At 37.3% G+C, this 19,597-nt stretch overlaps 1 protein-coding gene across 4 annotated transcripts in view; it reads right to left on the reverse strand.

Moving 5' to 3' along the window:
- MCTP2 (multiple C2 and transmembrane domain containing 2) overlaps positions 1-19,597 on the reverse strand; it is a 185,183-nt gene that overhangs the window by 15,698 nt on the left and 149,888 nt on the right. For 2 of the 4 annotated variants that reach the window (XM_063089283.1, XM_063089281.1), the window contains 2 exons: positions 19,527-19,568; positions 4,152-4,261 (listed from right to left, as the gene is read on the reverse strand). In XM_063089283.1, coding sequence (XP_062945353.1) covers positions 4,152-4,261; positions 19,527-19,568 — 152 coding nt within the window. The remainder of the gene's footprint in view (positions 1-4,151; positions 4,262-19,526; positions 19,569-19,597) is intronic. The other 2 variants (XM_063089286.1, XM_063089282.1) reach the window with 1 other exon arrangement.

Raw genomic sequence — 19,597 nt, forward strand, 5'->3', positions numbered from 1 at the left:
AATTCAAAGACACTATATAGTAATACTCTTAACCCTCAAAATCTCACTAGACCATTTCCCCATTTATTACAGAGCCTCTTGAAGTGCTGGTCTTCCACAGAAAACCCAAGCTGAAGAACCATGGTAAATCAAAGCTTTCCCATCTTGAAAGCAAACAATTCACAGAACATTTTAATAGACTTCTCCAGTTTTCCTGACTTGGGTGCTCCCTGAGTCCTAAGAAGGGAATCCCTGACTTGGGCAGTTATGAAACAAATGAGCAAAACTTCTCAAATCACACAAAAAAATTTAAGAAATCTCCTTTATTCATTCAACCATGTGGGCTCACCAGCATGTAAGACCATCATTTTCTAAATTTCAAAACACTTAAATGACTGTGACCGCATCTGGCAAGGTGGGTGCAGGCCCCACCCTTCACTTCCTCCCCCAACTGGCTGCCCCACTGCATTGACCTCTGTGTCAATGGGATTACTGTTTTCCTGGACAGTGAGGGACAAATGAAGTCCTCTGACTTCTTCCCATGGAAACCAAAACAACTGGTTATAAACTCCTGCAGGTTATTCTTTTGCAAGGCCTCCTACACGGTGCTTTCCTTCACATGTGCACAGCTCTCACACTAGCTTGTGAATGCTCTCCTCATACCTGATCCCAGCCCCCTCCTTGGTCTTTGGGCCTTCGCTCTTTGTCCCTTTTGACATGTCACTCTCAGATTAAAAACAAGACATGTCAATCTCTTTCCCAAAGGCCTTCTTATGATTCCAGCTACACTTAAACTCCTTCCACATCTTCAGTGGTTAGTATTTCTCAGTATCACTTCCTAGCCAGGACAGTTCTACTTCTCCTGAATGTGCCTTCTAACCTTTACTCTGGAACATTTGCAGAAATGACTTCCCTGCCCTTCTAGGTCTGCCTTAATTTCATTACCTACTCCATGGAGATTTCCCTAGCCATTCATGGACACAGGGTTGCAACCGTCACTCAATTAGTGATAAAACTTGCAATATACATCACTCTTCTGACCCATCCTGCCTGTTGTCCAGGATAAAATAAGTGCTACATGTTAAGTAAATGGTTTAGCCTGATATACAAATACATTTGAAATGTGTGTAATGTTAGAGAAGGCAATTAGAGAGAAGGCAGAGAAAAGTAGGAAAACAGAAATACAGTTCATTCCATGTAAATGCAATACCATTGGAGTTCTCCCATCAGTATCAGGGAAGCCTTGCTCTGAGAGTTTTATGTAAGTCTATTAGTTTTCTAGTTGCCAAAACTTGGTTAAAAGTTTTCCTGGTTCTTAAGCACTAAATTACAATGGAATTCCAACAGAGTTACACACGACATCCCACTTGAATGCCCAACAGGGACTTTAAGGTCACTGCACTAATGAATGGCCCAAGAATTAATAAGAGTTGAGCCGTATGTGCCTTCCTGTGCTGCAGCTGGGCAGAACAGTGCTCTGTTCATGGGCTGAAAACACATCTCAGACATGGTCACCACAGCTGTGCCGGGCACAGCTGCCCTTCAGAAGCACTGAAGAGTCGTGGGCCTGTTCAAAATACTGTGTCCTCTTCTCTCATCAGACACATTTCCTTTAACATTATCAACTGCACAACAGCCACGCTTGTCTTTTAGAGACATTCAAGAACGAAGACAGTTTTATCAAACAGCATGATCTTCCTTCCCCTTATCCTCCTTGCTGTCAGCATATCCCTCGCTCAATTTTTTTAATGGACGGTTTCTTTTTCTTTTTTCTTTTTTTTGTCTTTTTCGTGACCGGCACTCAGCCAGTGAGTGCACTGGCCATTCCTATATAGGATCCGAACCCGCAGCGGGAGTGTCGCCGCGCTCCCAGCGCCGCACTCTCCCGAGTGCGTCACAGGCTCGGCCCTTAATGGACGTTTTCAATTCACTCAAGGCCCTGCGTGACATGCCTCATCTCCAGGCACTGCCACCCCCATACCCTACAGCATGGACATACTCAATCTGCTACTTCTCCCATATCTACCGTTCAGTCTTGGGCTTTCTTTCAACCTTTGCACAAGGGCTCCCACCTACTGAAGCCCCCATCCATCTATTCTTTGCCCAGCTGTCTCTTCCTGTTCTTAGAGAGGCTGATAAGTTGTTGCTTCTTCAGAACTGCCCTCTGTCTGTCTGTTTCTCTTCTACATCCCTTCCTGGGCTGGTCAGGCCTCCCCCAACATCCTGTCTTATGTCTCTCTAGCAACAATGCTACTGAATTCTATTTGGCTATTACTGTTTTTGTCCCTCATTGGAAAATAGATTCCTAGAGTATAATGACATTATAGTGTAGTCGTGAGGAGGACAGGTTCAAATCCAAGCTCCATGGCTTACTAGTTGTGTGATCTTGGGCTACATATTTCATCCCTCTGTGCTTCAGTTTCCTCATCTGTAGAATGGGGATACTAAAATTCCTTCCTCAGTAGGGTTGCTGCAATGACTTAATCCAACTCCTCTAAGTAACTCCTCAAAGGGTAAAGGGCTTAAGTCAATGCCTGGCTGGGTCATGATATTAGTGGATACTGCTGTCATCATTGCTATTATGGAGGCATTTCTCATTCTTAGACCAAGTCACTGCCTGAACCTCAACAAGTGATCACTGAATGAGTGAATGAATAAAGAATTATGATGCCCTCCTGTCATTTCACTATTTTCTCTTGTCACATATGTTTTGGTTCAATATTTTTGAGGGTAAGTTCAGGAATAATTTGTCAATTCATATAAAACCTAGAACAAAGCAGACAGGCATCAATATACGTGAGCAAAAATCCTGCTGCTCTTTAATTCTTTTTCTCTTAAGATATTAATAATGGGAATAACAATGTGTAAATTCAATAAAAAATCACCAAAGTTGTTCAAAAGTGGTTTTTAACCTATTTTTAAACAAAATAAACATGTTTATTATGTTGATAATAAATGGACATTCAAGGGTTATTTCATTGCATATGCAACTGAAAAGGATCAGTATACATGGAAAGTTGCATATTAACTATTTATATTTCCTGATGTGAATCATTTATGGATTTCCTTGCATTTTGATGTATACAACTTTTACTTGGCTTTAGCACTAATTTTAATCTCTTCTTTACATGTGCAATTCCAAAACAATATCTTCTTCACTGAAAGAAACTAGAATGATTCACATATCCATGACCAATAAGATATGTATTAATTAATCTTTAGCAAGAACAAGGCTGACAAAATGCTGGATTTAAGGGGGAAAGAAATAAGTTTATAATTCCAAGGAAAAAAATAAAAACTTCCCTGTCACTGATACCAAATGAAGACCAAGTTATGCAGAGTTCATAACACATAAGCAAAACAAACAAACAAAAAGCATGAGTCAGGAGTCTTTCTTAACTAGGACTCCATTAGAGAATTTAGCCCTTATACTCTAAGGAAGGGAGTGGCAAGCTGTGGGCTGCATCTGAGTCAAATCCAGCCTGCCACACATTTTTGTAAATAAAGTTTTATTGGAATGCATATCACACCCATTCATTTACATATCAATCATGACTGCTTTTATGCTCCCTGGAACAACAGAGTTAAGTAGTTGTGACAGAGACCATATGGCCCACAAAGCTGAACATATTTTACTCTTTGTCCCATTACAGAGAAAGTTTGTCCATCCCTAACCTGAGACATCCATGTGCATGATGAATTAACTTCATGTCTATCCATCAGTGATGCTACTAGTTATGAACCATGCCTTTGAAAAACTGAGAAAAAAAATGTCACTCGAGGCATTTACTGTAATCTGTGGTTTAGATGAAAAGGGCTCCCTTAGAGTATATTTGATTTCCTTTTTATTTCTGAATAGGGTAACCTATTTTTTTTTAAATCTATAGTTTATCACCCAAACTGAGATTTTTTTGAGAATGAAAGGGGACACCACTAATAATTATGCAGGGGAGGACAGATGGAAATTGGGCCTTATGCTCACCCCCATTGTCAGGCATTATCCAACTGTGAAGTTGACAAGCTCAAGAAACAACCCAACCAAAGTCAAACCAGGCTTGCCCAACACCATTGCTTTTGGTTTTTGTTTTGCATTTTCTGATCCCACCTACGACCCCCTCCCCCACAACCCTTGTGGATGGCAGGTCTTCTCCGAACACAAGTTTAGAACTTACTTTTTAATTCTTTCTCCAAAAGAAGCTATTTCCTCCAAGATGTTTTGAACAGTTGAAACAATATCCTGTACCATATAGATTCTCTCAATGAACCCCTTTTTCTCAGATTCCTAGGAAACACAAAAGCAATAGTTAACTCAATTATCTCATTTTTTATCGTCTTGCTAAAGAAATTACTATATCATGTTATAACAACACGATGTTTACCCACAGAGTGACTCCAAGAGATAAATCTCATTTTTCACCACTTAAATATGTATTGACTCCAAAAGAGAATTTCTGTGCACTCATTCACATGCTACCACTCATAGTGTGCATGCCTAAGTCGCTACCTCAACATCAGGAGGCGATCAACAGAAGCCCCACAGGACCAGGAGCTTCATTTACCTGTAGAGGCTGCTACTACCCCCAGAGAACTCTGCAGTCCATTCGGTTTGGCTGCTCTGATTTTCTGTCTGTCTTACCAGGTTATCTGCAAGCTCACCTAGCCCTGTCTTATCACAGTCCTTCAGAAATGTTCCCAGCAGGTAATGACATGGCATGTTGGAGATATAGATAATGTGTTTCCTAGTGCTGTAGCTTCTTAGTCAAGCTCTGCTGCATTTTTAATCATGTTTTAAACACATTGCAGGCCTGATGAACATTTCAGTCATCCTTTGGCAACCACCTCAGAAACAGAGCAAGTATCTGGAGACGTGCTACAAGGTAACCGGGTAGTACACTGCTAGGGGCTGCACCCTACTCGGGTTATTCCCTGTGAGGATGCTCAACAATCCATTTACGGTGATTTTCTTCATTAAGAGCAAATAGAAATTCATCTTCAGTCTCCAGTTCTTTATGTGAAATGGAATTCAGCTTCTTAAGACCATTATACTTACTTTGCATATAGAAAACCTTAAACGTGTTTTACCATGCTAGGTAGCTAATGCTTATCCAAATAATTTAGAAATTACTCAAATGTCAGAGAAAAGAAGATTCCCTAAAGAACTGTATTTTTACACTATTTTTTTATATTCTGATGCTATGTTCTAGTGCCCCCATGAACTTTGCTGTGACTGGGTTTTAGCCAGTGTCCTCTTTAGGATTCCTGCCTTTCTAGGTCATTGTAGCCACTACGACTAATATATGAAGCCTAAAACCTCAATGAAACTTTTTTTTTTTTCCTATTTAGAATTTTACTTGGGTTAGACTTGTACTAAATTACTGAGCAAACACTTCTAAATTTAAGAGAACATTCCTATAATACCCTTTGTGCTGCAAAAGAGAAAATCATTTTCATCTTGCATTCTCTGCTCCATCAAACTGGAGCCACAGAGGGAGGGAAGGAGCACAGCCCCCCTGTAGGGATTGCTGGTAAAAACACCAATATGGCAGAAATATCAAAAATCACAAATTGGTTTTTTGCATCTGCCCTTGTTTATGAAGCTACTTGGCTGCAACAAACCAAAAAGTGGGGCAAGGGCTAGAATGCACCACTGTTACCTCCTCTCCAGTAAAGATACTGGGTTGGTTTGAATAATTTCTTACCATCTGGTCTGTCCTCTTTTATGCAACCACTGTGTACAGAAGAAATAAGGCTCATTCTTTCCTCTTGCAATATCAGACTTGCAAGACACTGTTGCTTTTTACCCTAATTTTAAATTCCTTATTTCCTTTACTCACTTACTAACTCTAATTCTTCAAGCAGTTTGTGTTAAAAATTAGATATGCTGCCAGAGTGACCTAACTCATGCTCAGCAATCTGCTGACATCTATGAATGGGCACAATAGTGAAAACCCATCTCTGTCTGCCACATAAGTATTCATGCTTATAAGGGAACATTTGAAAGCACCGGGAAATTTGACCCAAAGGGCAAAAGTGGCTTCCTCTTTTCAGCAGCATCAAGTTGAGGTCAAAACAATTTCTTGGAAAATGACTCAAATTTCCATGTGGCTCAATTTCATAAAAACTTCCTATTTCAGTTGTTTGATTTTTTTCCCCTATGAAATATCCAAATACTGAGGTTCTGGTTGTGAACAAAGCATGAGTTAGTTCACCAAAATAAATGATTCTCACAAAGTCTTTTTACTTTTTAATGAATTTGATGTTTTAGCTTGAGTATCCAAAGACAAGCTTAAAAAGTCCTACTATATCTAGAGATAAGGATAATTTGCCATTCTGATCTGTACACTTTTAAGAGTGAAAGTAAACAGAATTATATAATTATTGAAATATTTATCAACTGACAACCAGGTTTTATTATCTTGGTGGATCGATAAAATTATTTTACCTTATTTTTATTTACTTTCATAAATACATTATTTCAAAACAAAAGCAAAAGAAATATGTTTATGTTGATTGTCTGAATATTTTTAAATGACACATGAATAATTATTTGTGGCACATATTCATATATTTTAGTTGGTTTCCTAGCTGTACCTATCTATAATCCCATATCAGACTTACTTTTCAAAAGAATGTACTTTTTAATGTCACCTTTTCATACCTAATATTTCATAAAATTGTTCTTAATCATCTTCATAGTTACATTAGTGGTCATCAGATTGACACCTTTAATTGACTCCACTGTAGACCATAATTTTAATTAAGAAATATTCTCTCTACAAGTATTTAGGTACCTTGAAAATTTACAATAAAAATATGATACATGGAGAATAGTGTCAATTATAGCTTTAAAATATTGAAATCTGTAAATATTTCAGCCCAAATACTTTTAAAGGAACTATATTTTTATATCCATTCATATGAACTATCTGTCAAACATTTTTTTTAAAACAATACTGCAATGTCTCTATGGTTCTTCTGAACTTTTAAAAAAAAAATGCTGAAAAATCCACAGCTTCTCAATTTTTTTTTCACTTCTGGGCAGAATATATATTTATCCTATGAAACATCAAAAAACTTTTCCTAAAAATTGAAATAATTTGAAATAATCTAAAGTATAACTTCAGAATTTAAAAATTGAGTCATGCATAGTATTTGACCTTACATTTGCTTTGTGCCACACGTCTTACTCTTATAGAGAAAAATTTTAAAAAAATGATGTCTTTTCTGCCAGGTTTTTTATTCACTTCCATTCACAAAAACTTCCAAAAATGAAGTTATTTAGCACTTCAGTCATTGAAGCTTTTGATTAAAAACTTCCAACTGATAATGACCAAAATGTGACAAAAATGTAAAAGATTTCTTTTTGCACATCCAATAGCTTTGGGGAATGGTTAGGTTTACTGAGAGTTCTTCAAAGATTCAAACATTCCTAAAATCAGATTGATAACAGCCAACGAGAAAGACAATGCATAGAGCCTGCTGAAATTTATTTTTATACTCGACATTTCTTTGTCACGAAAACTTGTTGTTATCCCAACTCTGCATAAATAACATATTTGTAAATGTGGACACTACAACTTCTAATTTGATGAGTGGAACATTATCACTTATCCGGATGCAATTGTGGGTAGTTAGGGACCATGTCCACTCCCAGGTACATTTCTGCCTCATAGACACCTTCATTTTGGAAGAACATCTTATTAGCCACGATGGTATCCTCCATCAAAATTTGCATTCATATTATCACTACAAAATTAATTAATCCTTAATGCTAAATGTTTAAACTAAATTTACCATGACATTCTTAATGTCAGAGATTTTATCATTTGTAAAATTAATTTGCAAAAGCCTTATTTTGATTTCACAAATTTATTTTGATTGAATGCAAAAATCAAAACAATTTCAGAATTAACTTATTTGATATTCTGTTTGAATCATTTGATGGCAGGCAGATAAAACTGGCATTATCTTACTCTTCACAAGGTTCTTCCTCTGTTACTGGGGTCAACATATTAACAGTTACCATGTCATTTTTCATACTCACACTATGAAAACTTGAAATGGAAAAAGAGATAAATTAATATGCGAGAACAGTAATTTGATCTAAATGAAAGGTCATGCTCCACAGAGATGCATAAACACTGTATGTAGGAAAATCATGTTTTCAGAAACAGTTCTTAAAGTAACTACTTCCTGTTGAAGTGGCTGTTGAGGCTTCTTCAAGATTTCTTGTGGATATCTAAACAAACATTTATTAGTTAGTTCATCAACAACCTGGGGAAATGAAATATCAGCACTTGATTATTCATTAAACATATACTCTTTATACTTTTTTATTATTTACTAATTGAGAAAGCATTACCAAACTAAAAAAACAACAACAGGAGGTACAGAGTTATCCAACACAATGAGTGAAATAAACCATTCTAATAAGAATGGGAGAGTGGTCAGGATACTATTTATTCTCTTATCAGCAGGACAGTTTAACTTCTGCATATATTAACATACACCTATCCTATGATATCTCATCTTTCCCATTGACCATTCTGAATTGGCAATTTGGAGGTGTTATGCATGTTACAGGCCCTGGCCATGGCCCCAGCACAACAGGCTGGCATACCATGTGGCTGATGGGACACACACTCATGTGTTTCTCCACCACTTCCTGAGACAAGAAGGGCTCATCTGGCAGCACTTTGGTTTATTAGTGACCATCCAAAAGCTTTCCTTTAAAGCTAGGTTTTAATTAGCTCCTGGAAGAGTCAGGAAAATAGAGATGGGTTCTCTCTCCTTGTTTTTTAGATTTAACCTGGTGTTAGTCTTTGAGAACTCTGGTCACTGCAGTGCATTTCATGGGCTCCTAGTAATGGCCATAGAAGATGAAAGCATAAACTGAAAACCTAAGCAACTTATGCCAGGCTTATTTTAATGGAAATATTATATATAGTACTTAATAAAAAACGGAGAAAAAACAGTAAATGAAAACTTTCTAGAAAAACAGGGACATGTGATGAACCCAAGTCCGTTTTCTCTAAAATTAACAAGCACAGAAAGAAACCAATTCTTTCCAGAGTATTCTTCTGGACAAGAATGAAAAACATTTTTGCACTTATTTCCACCTCTTCCTTAGAATTCCTGCATGAGGCATTTGCTATCCATCTATAGGAGAGATAATGTCCATCTGAGGGCAGGTATCTGCACGATTAGTGGTAAATGTAATTTCTGTTCTCTGAATGTCTTTAAAGGTCTTTGGACAATGTCTCTGTGGCTTTATCAAGGCACGGTAGCTTCTACACTACAAGAAGATATTTATGCTTTCACAGCTTGGATATTTTGTGAATATCTTCCATAACCATCCTGTTTTGCTATGCATTGCTTGAACTGGTGGACCAACGGGACCAGACTGCTTTATCTTTCCCCATTCTCAGCACTAACAATTGCGGTGGGTACATCCTTGGTGCTAATACAGTGATTGTTTGATGAAAAAATAAATGGATTCAGGAAAAGGGTAGGGTCTCACATATATAATAGTGTTGAGGGATTATTTCTATCAACCTAGAAAATAAGTGCTTAGAATTTGAGACATGATTCATAAATCACGTAGAATGACTGAAAAGCCTAACTCAAACTCCATGGCTTTTGTGAAGCCTCCTCCTAAGAACACTGGTCCACACTGACCACTGTCTTTGTTCTCTCAATTTGCATTACACCTTTATCTTTTTAATCATCCTAGTAGCAAATGTTCTTTTCACTCTCTGTACTGTAAAATTGATCTCTTTTAAAATAAAATAGTATCGATTTTATGGATCTTTTCTCTTTAATTATATCCAATGATATACCAACGGACATATTACATAGCCTTCAGTCTTAATATGTCCATTTATAAGAAACTGAGGTCCGGAGAGGTTAAGTGATGTGTCTATGTACAGAAGGCTATGGAGTCAGAGAACTGTGTTCAACTCTGGTCTTATCATCTATTAGCTTTGTGATCATGGTAAGTTCCTTAACCTTTCTGAGTTCCAATTTTGTTATCTAGAAACAGAGATTACAATCCTTATTCCGATTAGAGTTTGAGAGAACTAAATGTTAACAAATGTGTAAAGCACCTGGTTTGATGTAATTTCATTTATTTATTTTTCCTTTTATTGCCTGTCCTTAGGATTATAAAAAGCTGCTACACAGCAAAAGAAACAATTAACAGAATGAAAAGACAACCTACAGAGTGGGAGAAAATATTTGCAAACTACATATCCAGCAAGGGATTAATATCCAGAATATACGAGGAACTCAAACAGCTTAAGAATAAAAAAACCAAAAAACAAATAACCTGATTTAAAAACGGGAAAAGGAGCTGAATAGACATTTCTCAAAGGAAGATATACAAATGGCCAGCAGACACATGAAAAAATGCTCAATATCACTCAGCATCCAGGAAATGCAAATCAAAACCAAACTGAGATATCTCACCTCAGTTAGACTAGCTATTATCAAAAAGACAGAGAATAACAAATGTTGGGAAGGATGCAGAGAAGGGGAACCCTCCTACACTGTTGGTGGGACTGTAAATTTGTGCAGCCATTATGGAAAACAATGTGGAGATTCCTCAAACAACTACAGATAGATCTGCCATATGATCCAGCAATTCTACTGCTGAGTATATACCCAAAGGAATGGAAATCATCATGTCAAAGGGATACCTGTACTCCCATGTTTATTGCAGCTCTATTTACAGTAGCCAAAAGTTGGAACCAACTTAAATGTCCATTGTTAGATGACTGGATAAGGAATATATGACATATTTACACAATTGAATACTAGTCTGCCATAAAAAAGAATGAAATTCTGCCATTCACAGCAACATGGATGAACTTAGAGAAAATTATGTTAAGTGAAGTAAGCCAGGCACAGAAAGAGAAATACCATATGTCCTTACTTATGAGTGAGAGCTAAAAAAAATAAACTAATTAAAAAAGGAGAGAAAGATACAACAATCACAATAATACCTTGAACTTTCAAAAGAAGTGAACAGAACTGAGGATACCAGAGATGGGAAAGGGGGAGGGGGAGGGGAGATAAGGGAGGAATTGATAAAATTACATTGTATAATGTTGAATATACTAACTGTCCTGATTTCAGCATCACATCTCACACACAGGGATTGATATTCAACTATGTACCCCACAGATACGTATGGTTAACTATGTTTCAATAAGTAAGTAAGTAAGTAAATAAATAAATAAATAAAGCACCTGGTACACTGCTTCATAAACCTAAGTTCCTTCACTTCAAGAAGCCAAGGGGACAAAAGAAAAAGAAAAAGAAAAAAATTAAAAATTAAAAAAAAAACACCTTTTCTCTAGTTTGAAGAACACTAGGGTTAATTTAAGTTTCAAAAGAAATGATCTTCCAGGACAAGTCTACTCATGTTGCCCCGAGTTGTTTGAAAGATCATCTGGCAGTTGTAGATGCACCATGCTGGTTTTATTTACACGTTTCAGATTGAACCAGGGAATGCGGTGATAACACAGTTTAGCAAACACAACATTACATCTGCTGCTGCTACCACATTGCCTAGGAAGAGTGACAGTGATTCATTCAGAAAGACAGAACTGCCGTCACATGTTCTTATATTTTCCCTTAACAATGAGGTTTCCGATTTATAGAGTGAAATGTGTAGTAAAAAGAGTGATGGGCATTAGTATGATTAAATAAATTAGCAAGACAGTTGTGGCCTAAACACATAGTTTCATATTCCTATATTTGGGAAAAAATGGGATTTTACTGCTCATTACAAACCCGATGAAATGTGGAGGCATAAGTAAAATTCACATGATTTAGGGTCCACTTTCAGGAGCAAGTAGGTAAAAGAAGAAATGATAGCATGAAATTTGAATTCAAATTTCATAAGGTTTCTTTGTGGCACCCATTGTAAGAAAAATAACATCAAACTCCAACTCTGTAACTTAAAAATGCATATATCATGAAGATGAATGCAAGATCACCATTTTTTATGGTTCATTTGTTCATAAAATGTCTAAAGAATTGAGTCTTTTGGCTAAGTTTTATAAGCAGTTGAATTAAGAACAAATAATGTGTCTATTTTGTAACATAGCTGTTCTTTCTCTAAAAAGAAAATCAAAAAAATAAATCAGTAGATGAGTCTTTCCTTCCTCAAGGCCTTGTTGCTTTCCTCCTGTCTTCAATGAGCACAGCACTGTAAGTGCATTAAACTAGCTATGAGCCTCTGGGAGAGAATTAACACCATCAAAATGAATTTACAACTGAGAATTAATTATACAATCAGTATGTTACTTTAAATCTTTCCTGCATATTCCGATTTAGAAAAACTCTCATTTCCCTATTAATTACCTAACCAAACCAGAGAGATATTTCTGAAAACTGATCGTGTCAGGAAAAATCCTTTGGAAATGCCTAAAAATTGAGTAGTATTTGTCAGGATGCACAAGATTTCCAAAAGAAATCAATGCACCATTTTTTATCTCAAGATCCTCTCAGTAACTTCAGTCATCTAGACTAAAGATGCAAAAATATAACTTTAGATGTTGAACAGGAATAGGTTTGGTCTGTTTCATCCCACTGAATATTAAATGTCTATAACTTGAAAACTTGAAGCATTATAAACGTTAGAAATAGACTGAGCAGCATTTAGTATGAAAAAACCTTTCAGCATCTGTCATAACAAAGAACAAGAAGCAATATTTCTGATATATGAGATTAAAAATTATTCTTCGGCAATCCCAGCTTAATGCACTGGGAACCGTCATTAGAATTTTTTCCCGTGAGACGTTTTGCGGGTGTGCGGATGCGTGCACACATGCTCGTGCACACACTCACACAGAAATAACTCCACAGTGCATGCTATTAAAATGAGGGCAGGGATGTGTACTCTTTATGGAGAGTACTTCATTCTCAAGTAGTTTTTTTGCTTTGGAAAATAAGTATAAAACAGTGTTTGGATTTTGAATTAACATTTCTAAGTGGTTTTAAATTGCTCTACCTGTTTATTGCATAAGGCATAGGTATTTACACACTGCACTGATATTAACCAGCATTTTTTTTTTTTTTTTTGGCTTGCAACAGGAATCTCATCTGGTATCCAATGGTAGGGTTGAAAAAGTAAAAGGAATGGATAACAACATCAATACGAAGACACTCATGAAACACAACTGAAAAACTGGCAAGTTTAGAAAAAAAGTTATTTGGCTCTTAGACCCTGAGTAGACTGATTTCATTAAACATTCCTCTGAGCCAGCTGAGAGACTGCCATGCCACCACGAGGTAAAGAGGGCTAATGGTTTTCTAGAACTACATGCTGCTGCAGATACACACACAACAAGCCACACTTGCTGAGTTAGCTGTGGGCATCCTTCAGTTTTCTCCCAGGTGAGAGAGTAGGGAGGATATAAAATAAAATATTTACGTGATCAAGCAATACAACAAGTAATTCTAATTACTGTAAGATTTGGTTCAAACAACACCTCCTTTTAGCAGCCTTGAGTCCTCTGGCATTTCTCCTCCACTGCCCAACATAGCATACAAACCTTAATGAAAGGAGCAATCACAGGGCAGTGTCATTTACCACCGTATGAGCACCTTGTTTAGGCCTGCAATCTCTGGACACATAGAGGCTCTGATACAGAGAAAATCAATAACTGTTGTCAATAATAATGGACAAAATGGACCAATAAGTTAATGACATCTTTCCTTCATAACAATGTGACATGGTCAAAAATAAACAATATTTAGGTCAGAAGATCTGGGTTTGAGCCTTGCTACTATCCGGGCTGAGAAATCTCAGACATGTTAATTTCTCTTAACCTTGGTTTATTCATTTGTAGATGGCAAAAAAAAAAAATCAAATTTAATGTTTTGAGTGTTGAATGAGCTAAAGCATAAAAAAGCAGCCTGAAAGTTGCGAGAACCATCTAAAAATATTCATATTTTTATAAGCTAATTGTTTAAACAATTCTTATTCAGAATGGTCTTGTTTTAGATTATAGGTTGAGCTTCCTTAATCTGAATATCTAAAATCTGGAATGCTCCAAAATCCGAAACATTTTGTGTGCCAACGTGATGCTCAAAAGGAAATGCTCATTGGAGCATTTTGGATTTCAGATTTCAGATTTGGGATGCCCAAGTATACATGGGGATATAATGTGCAATGTATTCTACCTCGGTTAGCATGATGTAATAATTTTAGGCAACAAGAAATTAAGTACCTAGATGCAGTCTACAGACTACCAAAAAATCAGAGCCTCTGACTGTATTTCATCAGGCATTGCACTTTAGCTAATAAAAAGATAAATAGGTCATCTAATTTATAGTCTGGTACATTATATTTCACAGTATTTGAGAATAACTGATACCAAGTTCAATCCTTACAGTAGGAATCACAAAGTTCTACAAGTATTTGGAAGACTAGTGAGTCTGATAGTAAGTAGGAGGCTCTAAATAATGCTTCTAAATGCCAGGATAGATAACATTTCTGGATCTTTTCTAAGGGCAACGAAGCTAAAACATGTTTAAAAATGGAGGTCTGATTTTTATAAAGAACATTTGAGCAAGTTGAATGTCAGAGAAAGGACTACAGGATAGGGAAGGCAACCCCTTCTCCTTCAAAACATGCAAAAACTGATCATTAAGAATTGGCTGGAATCCACTTTACTATTGAAGTTTTGAAAGTAAGATGGTATGGTAGAAATGTGAGCAATTAAACCACTTCATCACTAAAAACCATATTAAATCAAATTAAGAAGAACTGAATAAGAATGACCGTTTACTTTATCCCCCTGATAATTATCCATAAGCAGTTCACCCACAATATGCGCTATATATAGGTTGTAGGAAGGTACTTTAAAAAGTTTGTAGAAAAGTGAAATTAAAAGATAATACAAATCCTTTCATGAACATTTTAAAGACCCCTCACACATGAGCTGAAAGGGTGTATGTGACTGCGTGCATGCAACTACTGTCAACCCTTCAAAGATATTCTCTGGCTTTTTATTTTCTTGAAAATACCCCACTTTATTATCTTTAAGTATCACTGCTTATGCTACAGCTTTAAAAAATTACCAATGAAACCGATTTACTGTGTTCCGGACATTCTTTAGAAGGCACAAAAGAATCATTAGCAAAACTACTCTCACTAACATTGGATTGGGAGACTTCCCCCATGAACAAGTCTTCCCTGGTTAGGATCCTACAGATCATTTTCTCTCTCTCTGGAACAAGGAAACACAGGGAAGGAGGCAGGATGGACCTAACCACCTCATCCAAAGGACTTTGCAGGTTAATTCACAGTGAGAACGCCTTCTCAATACGTACACCATGTGCTTCTCCCTGAGTAATGATGAGGGGACTAATCACTTCGGAGTACTGAAAATCATATTATGCACTGAAAATTGATGGCTTAAAATGTACTTAAATTTTAATGATGCCATCCTAATTTGTGAAAATAGGATATAGATATAACACTCATTTGCATCCTTTCATTATAAAATGTTCTTCAATCAATCAATAAAAATGTATTAGATGGTTCTTATTTTCTTAAAGGAAAACATTGATATCTGTTTTTCATCCATAACTGATATAAAAGTATGATTTACTTTTTTTCATATACACTGTCAGGCAACTGACCTCGCTGATGATCCTAAAAGAACAGATCATTCAGATCCTATTTCTGACAGCCTAGTCAGCCTAGTTATAAACATTCCAACTCACGATGCAAGCATCAGAGTACAGCAACAAGCAGGGTTTTTTTTTTTTTTTCTTTTATTACATGCCCTTATGATTCCTTCTTCCTGATGTTAATAGCAAATGCTGAAATATTCTATGTAAGTGATTGTTGGGCTGGAAAAAGAAAGAAACTTTAATGCAAGCATTTATACCTTCAGCAATGAAAACAAGATATTATTGTCTTGCGTGACCTTTCCTAAGCATGGGATACAGCATTTTACACAATAGTTTCTTGGTTCATGCTTCAATTACTGACCTTTACTGTGTAGGAAATTAATGCAATTTTCATTGTAATCCATCCGTACAAATAAGGTCCACACGGAAGGATTCCACATATGGAATCTAATACAAATAGGAAATGTCAACTGATTGCTGTTGGCTGAACTTAGCCATTATCTGTTTGTTCTGGGGTCCCTAGCAAACTATACTTGTAACAAGCAATTTCTTACATGAGCCATCTGGTATGAGAAAGAAGGATTTCCTCTCTTTAAAGTTTAGCCTGTACATTTTGCTTCCTACAAGCCAAAAAAGACTAGTTACCTGAAAGTTCAAAAGTCCACAAAAGAAAAGAAGGCACATTGTGGAGTCTAATCCAGTTTCTAATACAGGTTACTACCACGTACTTTTCACAATGGGAAGGAGCAAGAGACTACATTGATGTCATTTTACAGCATTCCCTGTTCCAGACAATAAAAGTATGATAGAGCCCAGATCGTGTCCTGGTCTGTGCATCGGAGACAGGCAGAATACAGGGACGCATCGATCTCCTGAGGGAGCTGTGCCAATGCGCCCGGCACACTTTCATCTCCCGCAGTCGTCTGTGATGGTATTTGCTGGGAAGAGGAGCTGGCAATTAAGGAGTGTCACTTTCAAGATGGATAGCTTGGGTAGAAAGGAGTTTCTCTCCTCTTCTGGTTTGGAGCATGATGGCCATGTGTTTATAATTTGTAAACAGTTTGTCTCTCTCTGGGTGTGTTACAATTCCCAGAAGCGTGTTCTGTTGTGTCTAACACGCACCAGAAGCCAGAAGGGCTTTCCATACAACACACTATGGCGGGAAGTGCCCCAGGGATTTTTTGTCCAGGTCTATGATGAGCACATCTCAGTGGTGGAGGCTGCTGCACATGGAAAAAAAACTGATGTATTGTAATACACACGTGAATGTGCACTCAAGACCTCTTCAAGTTGAAAATCCCTCTCATTTATAAATCTCTTACAAATGGGAGAGTGAAAAGATATGGACAAAGGCTGAAAAGTCTGCTGGTCTCCACTAACAATAGAAGGGTTGTGTTAAGCAGAAGAGATATAAGTAGAAGCCAAAATTTCATTTTAGATTTAGTTCTCCAGAAGATTTCATAGAAATAAAAAATTGAGGAAGCAAAACTACTATGGTTTTGCTGTGGCTATCAAAAGGCCCTATTGAAATACTATAATAAAAACATCTCAAGAATAAACTTGCATTGGGGGAAATTAGGAGAACCCTAGTATCACCCCTCTCAACATGAGACAGGTGTGTAGGGCTGACACAGCAGTGGTGTGTAGGGCCATAGCTGTATAAATGCAAGAGCCCCCAGGCTCAACCCTGTATATGCTGCTATTCCAACTCTCCTCACTCATCCTTGCCCAGCAAGGATTGGAGCACAGCCCAGATGGTTCTATCTACAGACCCACAGGCAGCTCTTAAGGTGCCTCGGTGGTAGACAAAACCTTGAACACCACCGATCCAGACTTTATGGCCTGAGTTTGTTGCCTGCCAGTCACTGAACACCACTTTTTCATTCATTGCTTTCTTGTTGGATGCTCTCCATTATCAGATGGGCCAAATTATCATTAAAGGGTGGATGGGGTCCTTTTCTATGTCCTCTTCCTCTTCAATGGCTCATTTAACCGGCTTGGCCAAGCAAAAAGAAATCTTCCTCAGTTTTAAGCCTTGGTTTATAGAAATTTAGAATTTTGCCTAGTGTGATATTGTGATAAAATAAGAAATATGTATTTGGCTTTTGTCCCTGGTTCTTGGCAGAGAACTCCTAAAACTCTTGAAATTTCTTAACTAATAAGAGCAACAGGAGTATCTTTTGTTTAATATATGTTTTTGTCCTCAGTTCCTGAAATCACTCCAGAGTTAAAAAGGTGAAAGGAGCATCTTTTTCAATTCATAGCAAGCTCTGTTCAACCACACCTGAGTTTAGTTTATGTTAACGAGAAGATTTTGGAAAGCTCCTCAGGATGGCAGGCTGGTTACCAGGGGAACCAACCATATGATTAGAGTGTTGGAACATTCTGGCCCATTCCCCTCCCCTGTCACTGACCTCCAAGGAGGGGAGAGGGACTGGAAATGGACTTAATCACTAAGGCCCAATGATTTAGTCAATCATTCCTCTGTAATGAAGCCTCCATGAGAACAACACAACAACAAAACAGAAACAGTGTTCAGAAACTTCTGGGTTGGTGACACATGGAGGTGCACATGGAGGTGCTGGGAGGGTGACATGCCTGGAGAGGACATGAAAGCTCCACTCCTCTCCCACATACCTTTTCTTGTGCATCTCTTCCATTTAGCTGTTCCTGAATTCTATCCTTTGTAATAAACCCATAAATATAAGTAAATGTTTCCTTGAGTTTTGCGAGCCATTTTAGCAAATTATTGAACCCAAGGATGGTGTTATTGGAGCCTCCAGTCTATAGCTGGTCAGTCAGAAGAACAAGGGGCCTGGATTTGCAACTGGTACCTCATATAGGTTTCAAAAAACTTCATTAACACTTGTGAGTTTCTTTGGTAAAACATCCCATCATGTGCTCTAGCTTGGCTATGACTATTAATATTTAATGAGTTTATCACCCAGAAACCACTAACATCAATTCACCAAGAAGAAAGTTGCATCTGTGTGACTTCTATTCTGAAAAAGGTCGATCCCCTTTTAAAAAATATTATACTTTATATTATTATTTTGCTACTAATGATCATCTTAGCACAACAAATAAGACTTACTTTGTAATCCACCCCATTTGCTTCAAATGGGCGAAACCATCTGGTCCACTCAATTAATTTAAAGGCTCTGTGTGTCAAGGAGCCAGTGTCTTTGAATGAATTTCTATTCTGTGGGTGTTTATATTGGATACTTACTCTTAAGTCTCCCCTTCCACCCTTTCCTATCTTACGAGCCTCCCACCCGCCAGCATCACTAGCCCCTCGACCTGCAGGCTTCAGGGCACTATAAGTCCATTATGTTGGTAGCACCTCATTTGGCACTTCGTTTTTTTCATTTTATTCCAGAAGGTTCGTCTGAAAGCATAATGACAACAAAAGCAGCAGATTTGAGAGACTCTCCCAGGAGGAGAAAAAGGACAGATGTACACAGACATATAGCTGAAAACACTGCCAGCAACAGCTGGGAAAGTGACAGGCTTGGAAGTGGGTGACCACCCCGCAGAGTGAAGACGTGTACCTGAAGCAATGGCAGATTCACTGGATTGACTCAGGACTTCCTACGCTACCTTTTATCTACAAAGGGCAAGGCTAATCTTGGCTTGCATCCAATCAAAGGACTCCCATAGGTATGCTTTTTATAACATTTCAGATATTCCTTATATTTTACCTCTTCTGATCTCATTTAAAAAAAAATCTTAAAAAGGGTTATCTTTTTTTTTTTAAATTACAATAATATCACTATACCAGTCATGCTATAACACTAAAAAAAAAAAAAAAAAAAAAAAAGAGATTCAATCTGGGAGAGCGCTATCTGCTGCCAACATTAATGTCCCTTTTTCTGCTCTTTCTCAAGCATACTCACCTTGTCATCTTCGTCCTCCTCGTCATCCATGTCTATGCTGTCCTGAAAGAAAATTCCACAATCTGTTAATA

This window comes from Cynocephalus volans, chromosome 3, assembly GCF_027409185.1.
Source record: "Cynocephalus volans isolate mCynVol1 chromosome 3, mCynVol1.pri, whole genome shotgun sequence".
Taxonomy (NCBI): Eukaryota; Metazoa; Chordata; class Mammalia; order Dermoptera; family Cynocephalidae; genus Cynocephalus; species Cynocephalus volans.